Source organism: Prinia subflava, chromosome 6 (assembly GCF_021018805.1).
Source record: "Prinia subflava isolate CZ2003 ecotype Zambia chromosome 6, Cam_Psub_1.2, whole genome shotgun sequence".
Classification (NCBI taxonomy): Eukaryota; Metazoa; Chordata; class Aves; order Passeriformes; family Cisticolidae; genus Prinia; species Prinia subflava.
Window position 1 is genome coordinate 7,012,679 of NC_086252.1, and position 16,734 is coordinate 7,029,412.

The 16,734-nt window shown below is 44.1% G+C and overlaps 1 protein-coding gene across 3 annotated transcripts in view; it reads right to left on the reverse strand.

Annotated features, from left to right (window-relative positions):
• The window catches only part of IQCA1 (IQ motif containing with AAA domain 1), a 97,508-nt gene that overhangs the window by 61,582 nt on the left and 19,192 nt on the right, over positions 1–16,734 (reverse strand). For all 3 annotated transcript variants that reach the window (XM_063400017.1, XM_063400018.1, XM_063400019.1), the window contains one exon: positions 6,827–6,999. In XM_063400017.1, the coding sequence (XP_063256087.1) occupies positions 6,827–6,999 (173 nt within the window). The remainder of the gene's footprint in view (positions 1–6,826; positions 7,000–16,734) is intronic.

Here is a 16,734-nt window from a genome sequence, read left to right on the forward strand (position 1 = left end):
GGTGGACTTCACAACAGCTGTCCCTCCTTTGGAATTAGAGGGGTTCACACCTCTAAAAAGATGACAGCCTGGTGTTCCTAGAAGCAAGAAAGGCCTGAAGGGATTTTGTGTTGTTTTGTTTTAAATGGCCTTCAGGTTAGGTAGTAGATTCCAATCGATGGGAAAACAGGTTGCAGAGCTGTTGGCTCCATTCTCCCCTGTCATAAACAAACAATCCTCTTGTTTCTGATAACTTATTTTCCCTCTATTAAAGGAACCTGGTGGGTTATTTGCTTTGGTTCACTCCTCCCATGAGCCAGTGGTGCATTTGCATTCCACTCCCTTGCTCCCTCCAGCCCTAAAGACGCCTGCCAAAATTAGTCAACAGATAACTACTCAGTGGAAGCTTATAAGAACGTGTTAGGAAAGGCTTGAACATTACCCATTAATGTTTACAGCTCCTAATTATGTTAATTAATCAGTCTTAGAGGTTGTCTCAGCCGGGAGCCCAAAGGCAGGATTTCAGTTCCCACAGATGTACTTTAAGTCACTGCCATGGCTGCTGGCAGCCAGGAGCTCAGCAGCTCTGCCTGCCAGGATATTTATGCTGGGTCCTGCACAGGCTTTGCTAGGTTGTTCCTGCTGGATTTTGAAACTCCCAGCATCTGGGAGCAGATGAGCCATGTTCAGGGAGAGGGATGTTAAATGGAAGCTGTCCCTGCAGAAATGCCTTTCGGCAGGGGAGAGAGGCACTCACAGAGCACTCTGCATCAGCACTGATTGTTGGGATACAGAGATTACTGCCTCGGGAACTACTGATAGAGAAACCCTCAGACATTGCCTCTTCTAATAATGTTTCTTTTCTTTTGCAGGAAGACCAAGTGTTTGGACAGAGATCACCCAAGGTTGTGCCATCCTCTTTCAGAGCTTCATTACCATAATTCAGAGCTTGTCTTCACTCTCCTGAAGAAAACCAGAAGATTTGGATAAGAGACATAACCCTGCAGAGAGATCCAGAAGGAGAATCTCCTCGTTTTGTGCTATTCCCAGAAGAATTTGGTTTCTGTAAACTGCACAAAGTACAAGAGGGCAGGTGAAGATATATTAAACACCAGGTGAGGAAAGGAGAAAATATGGTGCAGGTACAGATCTCTTTTTAATTTAGTTCAGCCCACCCTCATCTGGTGGAATTAGCAGACAACCACATATTTATCTCCATATTCTGATTTTTACCATTAGCTCACAGCTGCTCCTAGCTGGTAACTTCTGCTCCTGAGTGGAATGTCATGTGCAAGTAGTTTGTGAGTGTGTGACAATCCTTTAATGACAGGGAAAACAAGTAATGACAGTTATCATTAGGTGAAAAGAGAATGGTTCTTCACCCATCTACAGATGGCTCTTGTGGGCAGCAACTCCTCTCTGTGCTGAATATCAAGTGCCAAATACCAAAGAGGCATTTTTTGGTAGGTTCCTGCAGCAGGAATGCCCCTGCAGGAATGGCAGAAAAGAAGGGAATGCTTTTTCCAGACTAGCAGGGCATTGTATGGAATGAGGCCTGTGATCAAGGGGCTGGTGATGTCTCTGGTTGTGTTCCAGGGATCTCCAGGCTGGCGCTTGCTCTTGGATAACTGTCTGCTGGAGTGGCTCATGGCACCAAACGCGGTCTTTAAGGAATGTTCCCATCAGCTGTTGCACGAGTGGCTGCCATATTGTGTGGAGGCTGCAATCCATGCTCCTGGGTTGCCTGGAAAGCACTGCTGCCAGGCTGAGGCGAGCCAGATGGGACTGGAGAGCAGCGCGAGCGCCGATGGATTCGGAGCCGCGACTCCTTGGAACCAGAGCGGAGGGGCTGCTGCTGCTGCTGGCACTGCTGAGGTGCCATCCCTCTCTGTCCTGTTGGCCAGGCTCCACTGCTGATGGATTGCCTGGCAGCTTCACCACTGACTCCGTAAAAAGCGGAGTGGACGGAGTGTGAAATGCGATACGGGCAGTGCCTGACTCGAATGAACACTTTCCCTGTTCTGTGGCGTTTCAGTGCAAAATCCTCTCTCTCCATTCATCTCCCTCCTGCCTCCCCCTTCCCCATCCCCTGCTGCCCAGGGAGCCCAAAGAACAGGACTATTGGCAGTAAACTCAGCTCCACAAAACAGGCTGGGGAAAAAGGGGAAACGTAACACCATCACTTCCTATTTCTTTCTCTTTCCCTCTGCATCAAAGCCCGGGCTGCCTGTCAGGAATGTTCAAAATGAATAAATAAAGCACAGGACGGCCCCCTGCTTCAGGAGGAGTCTCATTCACTCACCATGAAGCTCGGCCAATTCCTTTTCTGACGGTACTCGAGTCAGCAGGCAGAGCAAGAAGATCATTCAAAGCTAATCAGTAAAGTGTAAACCTATTATGAAAGGACATTTACCCCTCGCCGCCTCCTCCCTCCTGAAAACCAATCCCCAAATCTGTGGGAATAACACATAGCCTCCATAAAAGCTGCTATTACTTAGATCCCCTGTTATTAGGTCAGCGATGCCACAGATGAAATGCTCCCCAGAGCTCCGAGCGGTGGCGGATAAATCCTGCAAGAAATTCATGGAGTAATTTGTTACAGCTCGAGGGCATGAGGCACATCACAGCAGAGCCCGTGCATGAGGCTCTCCCCTGTGATTCTGGAGGCCATCTCTGGTAATAAAAACCTCATCTTGATTTCTCATCCTTTGTATTGATTTCTGTCAGAAAAGACTTGTCTTAGACAAAGATACTGCTGTATTTCTCTGGATAAAAAAGGATTTCTCTGGATTCTTCTCCCCTTTTCTGCCCATACCTTTTTGAAACTCATTTTAGGGATAACTCTAACAAGACTCATTATTTGGGAACTGGCTTATTCACAGTGGGTAAAGAGTTGAGAAGATGATGTCTGGCTTTGCATATTCAGAGCAAAATTCTAAATGTGAAATTACAGAAAAATGGGTTTGGTTTGGAATAGTAAAGGAAATTGAAGCTAAACCTGAACTCTGCTGTATCTTAATATTGAAACTGTGTTATTAATTGCATGGATGGAATGTGTGGGACTCAAGTGATTACCATCCAGACTCGGATAATAATCATAGCAACTGCTAATTTTGGATCATTTGTACTTGTGCTCTATGAACTCTCTTGGGAAGAAAATAGAAGAAAGACAGGTCTGTAGGTAAACTGCACGATGCTTCTTCACAAAGCTTTCAAAACCAATTATCTTTCTTTTCTAGGATGGCTGGACAACGCCACATGGAAATTATTCACATGGCCACAAGGCTTTATGTGAGTAATTTGCAAGCCAAAAAAGAGTAGCTCCACAGAAGTCAACCCAGGTAAACTAAAGGATGGATGGTAAGGCTGAAAAATGCAATGTTACATCAAAATTATTTTATCCTCTCTGCAGTAGGATTGATATAAGCAACTGGAACAATTTCATTTAGTCTATTCCTTTGGGTTTTGCTTTCCTTGGCATTTTTATAACCTCTCTTCCTAAGAAGCTGGTTTGGGTCTTGAAATGACTGAAGCTGCTCCCTTGTGCAATGAAAGTGATAAATATTTACAGCAGTTCTTACAAGTTGAGAAATTTAATACGTGCTCATTGCTTTTGTAATCTAAGAGTAACTGTGCTGAAAGACAATACCTGCTAATTGTATTTTTTATCACAGTCTTTTCAGAGTGAAGGATAAAATATGGAAGTTTGGGTTTATTTTCTACTCCACACAGCAAAATCTATTCCAAGGAATCTTTGTTCCCCTTTATCTGTTTATGTAATAGACTATGGAAAATGGTAAACTCTGTCAAAAAGCCTAGTTGAAGAATAATTTATAAGCTACATTTAGCTGTTGATCTCGCAGACTGGCTTAGGGGAGAGCCAAAATATATCCTGGCAGGTAATAATTAATGCAAACCTTGACACTTCAGGCTTGGCCCTCTCTTGTGCAGGACACAGCTCCCAGTTCTCTGGCAGGAAAGCCTGGCTCTGCAGGACACACACACTTCCCTTGTGGAGAAATTTTTTGTTGTTTCTAAATCTATTTTGGATGCCAGTGAATGTGTCTGTGGGGAAAGTGCTTGTGGTCACTTAGACAGGGGCCTGCTGTGAAGAGCAGGACTGCAGGCAGCTCGCTCTGATTCCTCCAGCTCCGTAAATCATCGCCAGATTCAAATGAACTCCAGCTTTGGGCCATGTCCAGCCTGTGCTGGAGCTGATGGCAGCTCTCCCACTGCCTTCACCGAGGGCAGAATTTCATCTGTCAAATCACCAAAAGAACTTTTATCAATGAGAGCTGTCTGGTCTTGGCCGAACCGTGCACTACTGACTTTTAGGGATCGGGACAGACAGTTCTATTGAAAGGAGAGAGTGACAGGGAGTATGATGGAGCTTGGAGCAACCTGGACTAATGGAAACTCTCCCTGCTCATGGCAGGGGTGGAATGAGATGAGCTTTAAGGTCCCTTCCAGACCAAACTATTCTGGGCTTCTCTGATCAAACACTGACTGCAACAAGTGTGTCCCTCTGCCACCAGCAATGACCCTGCTCTCAGGCAGACCACAGAACTGCTCATCTTGAGGCAAAAAGCAGTTTTAAGTCTAATCAGACCACTTTGATAGAAAATGATTAATTATTACAACATAATACCTCTTCAGATGGGTGGGTTATTGTACAAGGTTGGAAGGGAGCTGTTTTCTTCCCCTGTCTCAAATGCAGCAGAGCAAGCCTGAGTCAAGGTTTATCTCTAAGCACCCTGTGAGTTCTTACTCCCATCTAATATAAACCCTTGTCAGGATTATACATAAAGCTATCCAAGATCAGTTGATGTGGTGGTTATATTCCAACATCTGCTTGAATCTCCGTTAATTTTCAAATCTAGATGAGATTCAAGGCTACTGAACCTGACTAGGCAGACCAGAAAAGGGTAGCTAAGGAACCCTTGTAGCTTGTTTAATCAGCTATTCACATGCTGCGCTACTGATGCTGTGCCTCTAGCCTTGAGTCTCACCTAAAGTTGAGACATAAATGTAGCAAGGAAGTGCCATTCCACTTGTAAGGGCTACAAAAAGAAAGCTCAGCACTTTCCATTCCACCTTAGACAGGTATGTGAGACTGAGGGCTCCCCTGCACTAGGCAGCAGGAGTTTTGATGAACTGCCCTCTCAGCCATCCCTCTCCACCTCCCTCCACTGAACCGTGGCTTTAGCTTCCTCAAATGATCCTTTGGATGGCTCAGGCTGCTGGTTGGCTCTGCTGTTAAGCGTCTCTGTGGACCAGATTTAACTTTTAATAGTGTCTCATAATGTCTTTAAAGAGGTTTATGGCTCAGCCTGGTTCTCTGGGACACTGCCTGCTCCCTGCTAATCTGCTACAGAAACATTGCCATTGGTTCCTGCAGTATTTCAGGGAGTTCTCCCCCAGCTCCACAGCCAAGTTAATTGGACATGATTGACCTATGGTAGAGAATGACTATTAGGTGAGGAATATTAAGCAAAGGGAATAAGATCTTTCTGTGCCTCAGAACATGCTGGGAGCTGTGGGGAATGGCAGGAAATGGCAGCTCAAGGAGTGTGCAGAGCAGGCCCTGGGAGAGGGTTGATTTAGGGAATGGGAAAGTGCTTTGTAATAACTGAGGTTTATAAAACCAGCAGCTCTTTCTAAAGGAGAGTAAAAATACGCTGGAGTCTTGAGAGTCTGTAAGAGGCAAAAGTGCAAGAAAGAAGAGAAATAGGTTGTGGCAGACCTGTGAGAGTGCTGGTTTTGATCATTCTTTCTTTTTTAACAAACACTTCACATTGAAGGAGTCAAGGAACAAACAGTGCAGGATTTCATCAGAATGCATTTGTGTTTCCAACTGGAAACTGCACGCTGAAGGCAAGTCCAGTACCCTGAGCAAACACTGAATGATTAATGCTCATGACACTGGTCCACAAGACAAATACGTGCCCTCTAACATCACTGAGCAGCTCAAGACACAAAACCAGTTTGCAGAGCAGCTTTATGCAGAGCAAACGAAACCTTGCTGCCAAACCCTGGAAATTTTGGTTGCTGCTTCCCAATTTACTTTTACACACCAATCCTCTGGATGGGGTAAATCCCATAAAATTATAAAACAAGCCTTTATTCCTTAGGACAAGGGTTTTCAGTGTCAGAACTGCCAGTCTCAAAACTTCTTTGGCTGAAGTAAACTTCCTGAGAGAAGCAGAGGTGTCAGCACTGGGTTTCAAACTGTGTAAGTATGTGCTTAACTCTACTGAGACGTGAAGTTTCACTGAGATCAGCAGCACTGCTCGAGTAAAGTTACATTTGGAGGAGTGGCTCGAAGGTCAGGCCTCAAGAACAAAAGTGCTTCAGATTCATGTGGGCTGCTGGATAATACCTGCAGCAGGATGGCAGTCCCAGTGATGTGATGTGATTTGCTATGGCAAATAATGGTACTTCCAGCTCATGGGAGAGTGAGTTCTCTCTCTTAAACCGTATGTATTCAGACAGGGAGAAAACTCAGACAGGGAGAAAACTCATGTTTCCTGAAGTTTAGAGTGTGCTGCTTATAATTCCAAAGACTGAACCCAAGGTAATGTGCAAAGTGAAGGTGTCCCACTCCAATGTCTGTGGACCTGATCCACAGCCAGAGACTGAAGGAGCGAGCACCTCTGACCCCTGCCAGGAGCAATGCCTGGTCTCGAATCCTCCAGCTCAGGATTTGGGCTTTGCAGCTGGCGCAGAACTCACTCCTCATCTGGGACTGGCACCAGTGCCTTAAAGATGGATTTTGCAGTTTGTAGGAACACAAAATCAGAGCTCTTTGGGGCAAATGGACTGATTAACAGTAAGTGTTTCTGCTCACCGGCACTCGAGGAAGCACTGGGTGATCTGGTCCTGGAGGGTTTCCTTGATGTGGGGCCCCTCTGTTTCTCTCAGCTCTTGCCTGAAGCAAAAGTCCTCTCTTCCCTGGAATTTACCTCGCAGGACATTTGCTTTCTGCAAACTGCTCACTGCCTCCAAGTCAGGAGGCAGGCTCTGAAAACGAGAGGAGAAAATAAAAGGTATGAATGAAAAGAAACTTAATATTTACTGGAATGCCAGGTTGACGGTGAATCTGAGCTTAAGCCTTAATTTGCTTGCAGGAAGCCAGGAAAGAAAAAACCCCTGTGCTCATAAAAAGTGCCTGGATGCACACAATAGTCTATTGTTGGTATTTCAGCATTAATTAACAACATTGCAATGTACAAAAACAATCTTTGCAGCGTGGGATCCCGGCGTCTCAGTGAGACAGGTGAGAAAGCTGCTGTTCTGCAAATGCCAGCTTTATCCATGTCAGAAGGGTGCCAGAGAATTTTTTAATTGAATTTTCAAATGTCTGGACTTCCCATTGGTGCTTTTTAATTAGCCAGTATTGTTTTGAATTTGTGCACTGAAATTTTTATATGCTCTGCTTGGTCAGTGGTTTCCTGGTATTTTGTTGCAGCTGGTCAGACTCCTTTAGGAAATCAACTTCCCTTGAGGAACAACAACAACAAAAAAGGAATAAACAACCCCCCCAACACTGTAACAAGAATCACAGCTCCCCAAGTTTCCCATGATTTGATAACCTTGGAAAGAAGGGCTTCTCAGCCAGTTTCAAGTCTTAGAATAATTTCTGCTCTATGATCGATTTTACACATGTAGTTTGAGGGAGAAAAATGAAAGTCTTTCTGGTATTCAAATACAGAAGCATGAAAAAAACCACCTGTGTGGGTGGGCTGAAACTTTGCATTTTTCAGCTTGCAATTATTGATAAAGTTAAGATGTTCCCACTGTTTTATGAGTTATCGCTACCTTGTATGTGTAGAGAAAAATCTACTTTAAAAATCAACTTGTGAAGTAGCTTTGTGGTTTTAGGTGTTGTGTTCTTTAAATTCCGGAACAAACTGGTTTTTTTATGTACTGCCAATATGATTATTGATTCTATTGTTTGATGGTGTATGGCAAATTTAAGAAGGAAAGAGAGGAGAAAATATGACAGTCTAGTTTTGTAGTATGAATTTATTACTTTTCATAGTTAGTGACTCACATAGGTGGCAGCATATGTGAACAAAAGCTTGGTTTGCATGAAAAAAAAAAAGTTTCTCTGGCTTTTCAACTTCAAAACGTATAGAAATAGTCCTTAACTGGCACATCTCAGACTAATTCAGTAATGCATTCTTCTTGCTCTAGTGATGTATTTTCTGGTGTGCTCCAAGCCCCAATTACAGAGGCCTCCCGCAAAGACAAAAAGCTCTGTCAAAGCTTTGGCCAGCTCATATTTAAGATCTGTTATTCCCTGTTTTTCCATGCTTCCACCAGGTTCCAAAAATCACTAATAAGTGCCAAGCAAATTTGGTTTCAGCGAGCACCCAGAGGGATCCCAGAGTGTCCAAAGCAAGCACAGAGGCCCCATTCAGGAAAGCAATTTACTGCCTCCCCTGCATCTGGGATGTGTGACTCGCACTGTGCTACAGCAATCGGTCAAGGCCACCAGGGAGAAAATATTCAGGAGGAAATAAGAGCAGCACTGTGGTTTGGAAAGGTGGCTGCACATGTTCCCTTCCTGGATGTGTGACCCCAAGTGCTGCCTTTTACCCTAAGATGTTACCTTTGCTCAATTCCCAGTTTTCAGGGAAGTCAAGTGTTTCCAATCTTCCCCCTCACCAGCACCTATTTATAAGTACAACACGGCTACTATTAACAGTGTTTATTTGTATTTCACCATTGTCTGCCCTGCTGATGTTAAATGAAGCCCAGGACAGCCAGATGTGATGCTGCTCTCTCAGAGGCTCGTTTGGAAATCAGAGGAGCCCCCACAAGGCTGGTTTTCCAGACTGAGATCCAAACCCAACTCCTCTATTTGTGTCCCTACAGCAATCCTCAGGGGATTCCTGAGAAATTCCCATCAGCTGGGCATGAGGATACCTGCAGCTTTAGAAAGGCTCATCTGTGGCTGATGGAGAGAGACAGGCTCCTCTCCAGCACATCTTCCAACACATCTCCTGAACATTTAAGGTGAAATGTCAGCAGGTGAGCAGTTTATTGGGGCTGGGAAGGGTCAGCTCCTGCCCACCTGAACTGCTGGGTGCTTGATCCCTCCCTTCTGCTCAGGTTCTGGCACCCTGCAGTGAACCAGTTCAGCTCCCTAAAAAGTGGAAAATAATCCCTTTTGTCTTTTCCTCTTCTCCCACCTCCTCCAGTTACTCATTTCCCACTGCAGCAAGGTAGATCAGCCTGCCAAGGAGCAGCTGAGGGCCAGTGGCACAGCAAGGGAAGTGGTGAGACCAGACCAATGTGGGGAGCAGCAGCACAGGCAGCAGAGCTCCCCCCTGCCATCCCAGAACCTTTGCAGCTCCCTCTGAGCTGCTCTCCACTGCATCTTGAGGGAGCCTTGGATGACCAGCTCCTCCCACTGTGAATGTTTCCAGCCTCCCTTTCACCAGTTCCTAAGCCAGATGAGGTAAGAGCTGTTTGAACTGGCAAGGAGGTGCCAGTGTAAGATCAGCAGCAGGAAATTCTTATCTCAAAAAAGTGAATTGCTACAGCCCACATCTGCACGTGAGCCCAGTCATGAAGCTGCTGTGGACACAGGCCAGGTAGCTCTGAAGCACCTGGCTCAGATGCTGATAACAACAAGGCCATGGGATATGTTCTGGTTGGCAAAACCCAGCTGAGCCCTGAGTAAATATTTGTGCAGCTCCCTGTCTGAGCACCATCCAGTTATCAATACATCTGCTGATAGGAGTTTATGAGCTGTACTCAGCACCAAGGCTGAAGTACAGACATAAACCTGCAGAACAACTTATGAGATGCTCTGTTGTATTTACCCTTTGTATTTAAAAAAAAAAATTGTTTTCCGGAGTCTGTTTTACCTAAAAAAAAAAGAGAATTCAAGACTCCAGCCATTCACCTTCAGTATTTCCCTAAAGAAAGGCATGAAAGAGAACAGGGCAAGTTGATGAGGTTGTATTCTCCTCTTTTCCCTCAGTCCTCCTGATTCCTGTTTGGCAATAACACACTCCAGCTGCGATGGGCAGAAATGGAGAGCACAGCTGGCTGTGATAAATGAGGCCTGCAGGACTCAGGGCTGGCTAATGTGGAACATCCACAGCGTGCCCCGTTCATGAGGGAAGAGCAGGAGGCCAGCTCGTGCCAGGAACGTAAGGCTGGCTCCTGTTCTGGGAGAGGAGAATGAAGAGAAAAGCATTGACTGGCAGTGAGGACATCATGGCATGGACATTTGATTTTTAAATAAAACAGCACAGGTGAATGGACAGCTGGCTGGACTTCTTGTTCTGTCACTTTGAAATCAATGCAGTCACGCAGACAAAAAATGAATAGACTTGAGAAAAACAAGGGTGAGGACACATGCTATGAATACACGGGCTAACAAGTGAAATGGAGACTATCTTAAAAACAGCTTCCTTGGACTATAAGAACTGATCCAAGCATGTGGATGCTCAGGGAAATGAATTACTGATAAAGTAGGGAGGGGATAAGAAGATGAACTAAACAAAACTAAGTGTGGAAGGGGATTTAGCAACATAACCTAAATACAGACACTGGAGCAGTGGGAGCTGCTGAAGAGATGTAACAAGATGTCCAGAGGATGGAACTGTCAGTTCTCTACCATTTGTCAAGAATTTGCATAGAAAATGCTTTTGTCCAGTCAAGTAAATGATGATATAAAGTGTTTTAGACTGTTAAAACACTTGAAAAAAAGAAAATAAGCTATGAATAGCATAGGTGAAAACCTTCCAGCTTTACAGCTGAAGAAAAATGCTCTGTTAAACTGGTTTTATTTTGTCCACAGTGTTCTTGACCTAATCACAGAAGTATGTGTCACCCTAAACCTCACCAGCTTCAGAGTTTAACACATTCCTAACCTTGTCTCAGGAATGAGGAGCCAGCTGTACAACCTGGGGCCTTGTGTTCATCTTCAGGTGCTCTTGGGCCTTCAAAATGAGACAAAAACGCTCCAACAGCCCTGCTGGAGGTTCTGTTCTCTTGTCAATGAGCAGAACTCAGAAGGAAATAGGTCTGAAAAAGCTGAAGATGCAAGAGGGAATGGGAAGTGAAATGCCTGGAGAGTGCCAAGAGAGAGGATGAATTCCAGCAGCTCCAGCAGGAATGCTTCCCTGGTGGCCAGCCTGTGACCTGTGCCTTACAGTATCATGGAAAAGCTTTCCATGGTTCCACATGGCTGTTGTGGAGCTCTGAAGTTATCCTGAGTGTGCTTCCATAGCCCTCTAATGTGCATGGAAGGAAGACAAAAGCCAATTTATTTCTAACATCCCTTCTCTCAGCGCCTCTAATGTTCCTGCTTCTGAATCAAAGGGGGAGGCATTCTCCAGGAAGATGCTAATAGCTTTTCCTTGGGGGAAGAAGCATTTTCCCATCTCTAAGAAATTTCTCTGGCCATGTGAAATTCAAATTTGTTAACTTGCCCTACAAACAGCAACTCATTTAGAAACAAATTACAAATATTAGATGGAGACAGTGAACTTGATAATGCAATGCTGCCACATCAGTTGTAGAATAATGCATCTTAATGAAGGCTTCCCATGTGAATAAACCATTATATTTACAAGCTTTTCACAGTTAATGACCCAGAACTGGATAACGAAACTCACATTTTTAGTGTGGTCCTCTGTCAGCAAAAGTATACATATTAATAATTGATGTTGCTGTAAAAATAGGACATAATATGAAGATTCCTGAGTTTGTGGGAAAATAGGACTACATGGTCCATTAACTTAAAAGGCTTATCTAATGTTTGATGGGCTTTGTCTTTAAAATCCTTGTTTAAATTAATAAGGCAAAATGGACATTTGTCTAAAAGAGAATTTTATTCCAACTCATCAGTCACGAGTGTGCTGATAAGATTCTTCTGTTCTGTTCTTTACTCGTTCCCTGAAAGAATTTAGGTTTTAAGGGAAGGAAGATGCACCAGTAGAAGGGAGAAGGTATTTCCTGCACCTCCCAGGTGAGTCAGTGGGATGAAGGACCATGTGGGTGAAAGGGGACTGGAGAACCTCACAGCTGGAGATGGGGTGAGGGAGCTGGGGAGGTTCAGCCTGGAGAAGAGAAGGTTGTGTGGAAACCTCAGAGCCCCTTCCAGTATCTGAAGGGGTTACAAGGAAGCTGGAAAGGGCCTGGAGTGACAGGACAAGGGGGAATGGCTTCAAACTGGCAGAGAGTAGGTTTAGACAGGATATCAGGAAGGAATTGTTCCCTGGGAAGGTGGGCATGCCCTGGCACAGGGTGCCCAGAGCAGCTGTGGCTGCCCCTGGATCCCTGGCAGTGCCCAAGGCCAGGTTGATGGAGCTTGGAACAGCCTGGGATAGTGAAGGTGTCCCTGCCTGTGGCAGGGGCTGGGACTGGATGAGCTTTAAAGCCCATTTCAACCAAAGCACTCCCTGATTCCACAAAACTGTGTCTGTTTTCCCTTCCCAGCTCGGGACTTGGATTGCCCAGATGCCTTTCCTGGCTGGCAAGGCCTGCCTTAGTGCTGAGTCAGCTCTGCAGCAGGGCCTTTATTGTTCATTAGAAAGCACTCAGAGGTGTGCAGGCTGGCTGAGCACACTCGGGGCTGCTCTTCCTCACAGAGGAGGAGGAGGAGGAGGCCCTGCTGTGGAACTAACTGCTCCTCAATTGTTCCATTACGAGGGAAAGAGGCTTGGTGGCAGTGAAATAAATACATTTCGTTTCACTCCACGTCAGAAGGCTAACGTCCCTATTATGCCTGAGAGGTAGATTTACTGCAGCTTTTATTGCTGGGTACTTAATTTAGGACAGCTTCTTGTCGTAGGCCTGGAACAGCAGAGCTGAAGCACATGCTCCGTGGTTTTATGGGGCTTCAGGAAATGTTCTGCCACAGCCAGGACTGCCCGTAATTGTAAGATTGCAAAAGATGGAAATGCTACAGTTGTGTAGCATATTTTTCAGTACATTTACAGTTTGCTTCTCTGGGGGAGAAGCTTTATTTCCAAATATTTTTGAAGTAAGTAGTTGTAACAGTTACTTATTTTAACCAGTGGTGAGAGTGAAATTATTTTTTTATACATTTGGATTACATAGGTATGTAGACCACAATAATCTACTATCAAAGCAGCTGGGGTCTTGATCTTTACTTACAACTATTATTCTTCAGGTGGAAGATGTCCCTGCCCATGGCAAGGGGTGGAATGAGATCATCTTTAAGATCTCTTCCAATCCAAATCATTCTGTGATTCTATGATACGATTCTACTGAATTTTGAACTGTGTTCCAAACTGCATTTAAAAGTTTGCTACAGGGTTGAGCTACATCCTTGCCTTATTTCCTCAATGTAATTTGTCTGGCTGAGGGAAGAATAGATTTTAAAGAGGTCTCTTATCTTGTGAATCATAAAATCATGCAATGGTTTGGGTTGGAAGCACCTTAAAGCCCATCCAGTTCCAGCCCCCCAAATGAAAATTGTATTAATAGAGGTTCCATGGTACACAAATGGTGATAACCACATCAATTATATGGCTGAATTCCTAAATTAGGCACAAAAAAAAGGGAACAAGTAAGCAAAATATATTGCATTCATTAAAGCTTCCCTACTCTCTGACTCACTCCAATGCCTTTGCCAATTAAAGTAATTGTCATATGCGTTCAAACAAAGCATCTGTAGTAGGAGGCCTTGCTGAAAAAATACTGGAAATGGTTGGTTTAGAGATTTATATAATACGTATTTAGAAATATATTTACATGTAACACCTTTTAGGAAGATAAAGAAAATTTGAAGTGGACAAAAGGTTTACATTCAGGGCCAGATGAGTTTATGTAATTTTGGTTATGTTTATTTCTGGTATGATACCTGGGCACGCTGTTAAACTTGGACTAAACATGGCAAGCACGTTTTGGGCTCTGCAAGGCAGTGATTTCATTGTTAGCATGACTGCAGCCAATGAAAGCCAAACTATTTAGCACACTTCTTTCTTCCCAGAATCTTTCTGTTTCAAAAATAAGCAGGCTTAAAATTTCTATTGAAAACAGGACAGATTAGTTATCGCTGCTGAGATGTGAAATAACAGAGGACTTTGTGCTGACATCCAGGCCAACAAAAGTAATTTTAATCTTAAGCTTGGCAAAATCAGGCCTGATCTGCACCACTGCTGTAGCTGCCCACTTTCAAGAGCTGATGAAATATTTTAAATTTCACTTGATGGAGTTTGTAGTTTGTTAAATCCTGTATAATATTTATTTAGCCATAGTCTATAATGTTTACACAGAAAGCTATTCTGGGAAACGCTGATTTTTTTTTTCCTTACTGGATGAAATGAATTATATTTATCAGGAATTTAGAGAAGGAGGAATGTTTGGCAGACTGTTTTCTCAGATATAAAAAAAGTGTTAACCAAGAAAACATGCCTAAATTAGGGTATGCTTAAAGGAGGTAAGAAGGAGAGAACAGCTTTTTATTTAACACCACACAGATCCTTTCATGTGAAAAGGATCATGGAATGGTTTGGGTTGAAAGGGATCTTAAAGCTCATCTTGTTTCATCTTCTGCCAGGGCAGGGACAGCTTCCACTATCCCAGGTTGCTCCAAGCCCCATCCAGGCTGGCCTTGCATATGGAGGAAGGAAGGATGTTGGAAATACCACGTAAGAGAATCACACAACAGCAGCTTTTGCACCACTGACTCTTTGGGAAGGGCTGGAATTTCAGAGCAGAGCTGTGTAAGTGTAAATTCACACCTGTGAGACCCTAAACTGGGGTTTAGCTTGTCCTGCAATATCTTGGAAGTCTGATATTCTGGGAGATGTGTTTTTCTGAGGACCTTCAAGAGAAGCTGAATTGGGTGTGGTGATATGTGATGAGGAAAACCTGATGCTCCAGCAGGAAGCCACAATGTCTCCACATGGCTCATGCATCCTGCTGAACTGTATCCATTTGGGAGAAAGGACATAAAGAACCAGGAGAATTTCTTAAGCTATGGAATGTTTACTTTTCTGAAGGGATTGGTTCCTGTGCTGCTGGGATTGCAGTTCTTCTGATGAAGATGGAAGGAGAGACTGTTCTGAGCCAGCCCAGCCCAGGGAGAAGAGGCTTGGGGGAGAATGTATCAGAGTACTGCAGGTGGAGAGAGCGACTTGTCTTTCTGTATTCTTTTTTCCTGGACTCCTCTAATTCCTGCTCAGCAGGTTTAGGGAAGGTAGTTTGATTTAATCTGGGTGGTGCAGAAACAACAAAATTCCCAGGAGGTTCAATAACACTTGCCAACATTGGAACATTCTGACAAAATAAGGCAGGTGGCAAACTTCTCCAGACACAACAGAGGACTTACCAAAGCATTGACTGGAAGTTTTTGGTCTGGCTTCCAGAGTAGTTTGAGCAGAAGAAGGCAGAACTGGACAGAGCACTTGGAGCAGCCTCACCAGTGCCCAGCACAGGGGAGGCCATCACTTCCCTGCTCCTGCTGGCCACATTAGTCCTGTGACAGGCCAGGTGCCCTTGGCCACCTGGGCATGTGCTGGCTCTGTGTTCTTCCCACCTAATTGCTTTAAGCCAGCTGTTCTTGTGGTCCCTGACACCCTCCTACCCTCTCATAAATCAGTCTGATGGCAAACTGCTTATCCTCATGTTTTAGGTCAAACCCAGCCTTCCCTCTTTCCCGTGGCCTGTGCTCTGAGATTGTAAGTACAACTTCCTGCAGCAGAGTGCTGACGGTGGATCCAGGACCAGGCTCAGGCTGCTCTGCACTACCCCGAGACACAGCAGTTGCCAAAAGCCAGGTCACACACCCAGCTATGCTGAGCTCTGCAGCAAAATTAAACAATCATAACCTCTGAAGGGGGTTTTCAGTGACAGCCAATCCACAAATGCCAGAAGAACAGAGCAGCTTAAAAACCTGGCGTGTTAAATTGAGCTGGGATGGTAAAACAGAGCAAGGAAAGATGGGTTTGTTCAGACATCACGTGTGTGTTTTCGGACAACTCCACGTGTTTTCTTGCCACATCAGTGTGGTTTAAACACAACCCCGTGCCTGGAGCAGTGGTTCTGGTGGTCGTACTGGAGCTGGCAGCCCTGTGGCAGGAATGTGAGGAAGATCAGGAAGCAGCTCAGGATACAGTTATCAAGATATATGTGCTCTTAGGAGGCTTGCTTCTTGTCACAAATTAAACTGGGACTGCAAAGAGTGATTTATCAGGGCTTTGGAGAACGTGTGCTGAGGGAATCACGCTGTTTCTGCAACTAGGCTTTAATTAATAAATAATAATAATAATAATAAAAAGAAAATAATAATAATAATAATAATGGGGCTTTACTTTTGAGCTGAGAAAAATCTCTCTGCCATAGGCTTGCTCTCTGTCATCAAAAAAAGATGAAATAGAATTGAATTCCAGAAAAGGTACATAAATTTCTTGTGAAGCAAGTAGAGAGTAAAGAAAATAACACTGAATTAAGCAAAAGACTGGACAATTCTTGGGTTTGACACTTATTTTCTTATTTTGTAGGCAAACATAATTGAATTTTCACAGAAATCTTTTACACCGAACTTCAAATGGATCAGCTCTTTGTGCAAAGCAGTCTTTGTCTGAAAGTAACACAGACATTTTTTTAAAAAAGCCCTAATTATAAGAGAAATTATATTTATTGCAACAAAAGTCGAGTCTCCTTTGGGATGGACTTGGAGTAATGGATGGTTGGGTCTTCTAATTTATCTAAGTCGTGCAGCATTAGAAAAGCAAATTCAACATATTTACACATGAAGAT